General features: G+C 35.0%; 1 protein-coding gene across 1 annotated transcript; it reads left to right on the top strand.

Annotated features, from left to right (window-relative positions):
- The first annotated feature begins 906 nt into the window (after positions 1-906).
- Positions 907-2,432, top strand: LOC110895380 (transcription factor MYB1). The gene is made up of 3 exons (XM_022142693.2): positions 907-1,105; positions 1,344-1,473; positions 1,609-2,432. The coding sequence occupies exons 1-3, from the start codon at positions 961-963 to the stop codon at positions 2,102-2,104; spliced, it is 771 nt and encodes a 256-aa protein (XP_021998385.1). The 5' UTR covers positions 907-960; the 3' UTR covers positions 2,105-2,432.
- Positions 2,433-2,649: the final 217 nt, after the last annotated feature.

Here is a 2,649-nt window from a genome sequence, read left to right as displayed (position 1 = left end):
GTCCTTCTCATGCGGGCGATATACAGGCGGCTATCGACCGTGGTCGGACCCCATTGCCGATACCTCCGTTGTCGCCTCGCCGTGGACAACATACAGATCAGGGGGCGGGGCCCTGAGGCACCAGTCAGGAGGGTCAGTATCCAGCGGTTTAGGATTGGCTGATTGTTGTACTTTTTTTTGTATTTTGACAGTTTATGTATTTTGGACGATATCATATATATATATACAAACTTATTATGTAATTAAATTTGCAGTTTCATTCTATTTGTATTTGTGATTGTTTATTTTGACTGTTTAGATTAGTTTGCTTGGTTACGTATAATGTAAATTTCACACGTCGTGAATACGTCAACATAAAAAATAATACAAAATACAACTACGATACGACACGATATGGTACAAGGATGATACGACATCATAGGGCACGTTACCATGAAATATTTAAAAGTTAAAAATGTGATATGATACTTCACGATATGCTATAATACAATACGTAACGATAAAAAAATAAAGATTTTAAATTCATTAAAACAAAAATAACCAACAATAAACACCAATAACCAAACCCAAAACACCAAACACAAAATATCAAAAAATCAAACCTCAAAAAATCAGGGCCTTATACGATGCGTATAGTCTAGCCGCCAGACAAGCCCTACACCTGCCAGTCTGCCATGTCTTAACTTTATCAATACGGATCGTACAGGCATATACGATCCGTATTAAACTTTCAAAGTGTACGAATAGCCGAGCGGGTATTCCAATAGAATCCTCCAATTGGAAAGTCTATTTTGTGTGGAAACATGAGCATGCACGTAACGAGTACATATGTGGTGCATTAGGTGACACGTATACTATAAGTCTTCAATGTGTCTATATAAGAAACATTCCAACTGGTGTTGAGGAAACGTGCTTCATATTACTGTATAGAAAAGATTCAGTAAGTACATATTCAACATCATGGAGAACAAAAGAATGAGACGGAGTTATGACACGACTTCAGTGGTTAGGAAAGGTGCATGGACTGCCGAAGAAGATATGCTTCTCAAGAATTGTATCGACAAATTTGGCGAAGGAAAATGGCACCTTGTACCTCTCAGAGCAGGTTAATGTTTTCCTTATTTTTCAAATTCTTTTAAGAAATAGAAAAGTTTGAAATATATGTTTGAATTACATATCAAACATAACTAATTTAACATATCATATGTCTTTTTCCTATTTATTAAAATTTAAATTCATAGTTTTGTTGTTAAATATGTTTTAACACAAACTTTATCAAAAACTGAAAATTGAGTTGTATATAGAATAATGTACATAAAAATATTTTTTTCTGTGATTTACAGGCTTAAACCGATGCAGAAAAAGTTGTAGGCTACGATGGTTAAATTATCTAAGACCAAATATAAAAAGAGGAGATTTCGCTGAAGATGAAGTTGACCTCATGCTTAGGCTTCACAAGCTACTAGGGAATAGGTAAATAAAAATTTAAACCTATAAAAGACATACTACACTTTATATATTACTTATTTTCGTTAACTTTCATGAATATATTACCATAAAAACAAATAGATGATATGTTGAACGTCTTAAACTGGATTTTAATTTTAGATGGTCATTGATTGCCGGAAGAATACCAGGAAGAACTGCAAATGACGTGAAAAACTACTGGAACACGCATCTTAAATCTCGCTGCAAACAACAAAAAGAGCAACTTAAAGAGGGTGAACAATCACCACCTACCATGGTCACGATTATTAAGCCTCAACCATGTACCATTTCCAAAGCTTTAAATTTGCGCCCACACATTACATCACATGACCCCCATAACTTGATAACATCATCAAATATTGACAGTGTCGACAATGTCTTTAATATCTCCAAAGACATAGTCTCGTCACCCAAGTTATCTATTGACAATATTGACGAGTATCTGGACGCGTTACTGGAGGACCGAGTGAAGGAAATCGGTCATGAAGTTGGGTGGTCTTTTGGTGGCCGTTCAGCGGAGGGGGGTGGTTTAGATGTTCTCGAGCAAGTAGATGACCAAAACAGCTTATTTGATTTTCCCATAGACGATGTGGTCATGTTGGATCTTCTTGATTGAAAATAATTATGATTCTTACCTCTAGTCTTTTTAGTGGAATAAATATATAAATAAAGGTTGCTATCTAGGGCTGCAAACGAACCAAACGTTCGGCGAACAGTTCGTGAACCGTTCGGCGGGAAATTTGTTTGTGTTCGTTCGTGTATTAAACAAACGAACATGGACAAAAAATTTCATTCGTTTAGTTAAATGAACAAACATGAACAGAGGTCTTGTTCGTTCGTTTATGTTCGTGAACGTTCGGTAACGTGTTCGATAGTTCATTAGTGTTTTTAGTTTTTATATGTATTTAAATACTTCAAAATTACGATAGTTAAATATCTAATAAGTGTCAGTGTATTATATATTCTGCTCATGAACGGTTGTTTTTGTTCGTTTGTTTCCATTTGTGTTCATGAACATTAGTTTGTGCTTATTTGTATTCGTCAATGTTCGTTATTGTTAGTCGCCTATAAAATTAACAAACAAACACAAACGAACACGAAGAAGTTCATTTCCTTAACAAACGAACATGAATATAAAATCTCGTTCGATAAGTATTCGTG

The sequence above is a fragment of the Helianthus annuus genome, chromosome 12 (genome assembly GCF_002127325.2).
Source record: "Helianthus annuus cultivar XRQ/B chromosome 12, HanXRQr2.0-SUNRISE, whole genome shotgun sequence".
Lineage (NCBI taxonomy): Eukaryota > Viridiplantae > Streptophyta > Magnoliopsida > Asterales > Asteraceae > Helianthus > Helianthus annuus.
This window is presented reverse-complemented; position numbering and strand designations above follow the sequence as displayed.

Excerpts from the sequence above, each read along its gene's own strand:
- LOC110895380 (XM_022142693.2), top strand. The coding sequence starts at position 961 with ATGGAGAACAAAAGAATGAGACGGAGTTATGACACGACTTCAGTGGTT. Across the intron at positions 1,106-1,343 it reads CCTTGTACCTCTCAGAGCAG|GCTTAAACCGATGCAGAAAA; the intron begins GTTAATGTTTTC and ends TGTGATTTACAG. Across the intron at positions 1,474-1,608 it reads CACAAGCTACTAGGGAATAG|ATGGTCATTGATTGCCGGAA; the intron begins GTAAATAAAAAT and ends TTTTAATTTTAG.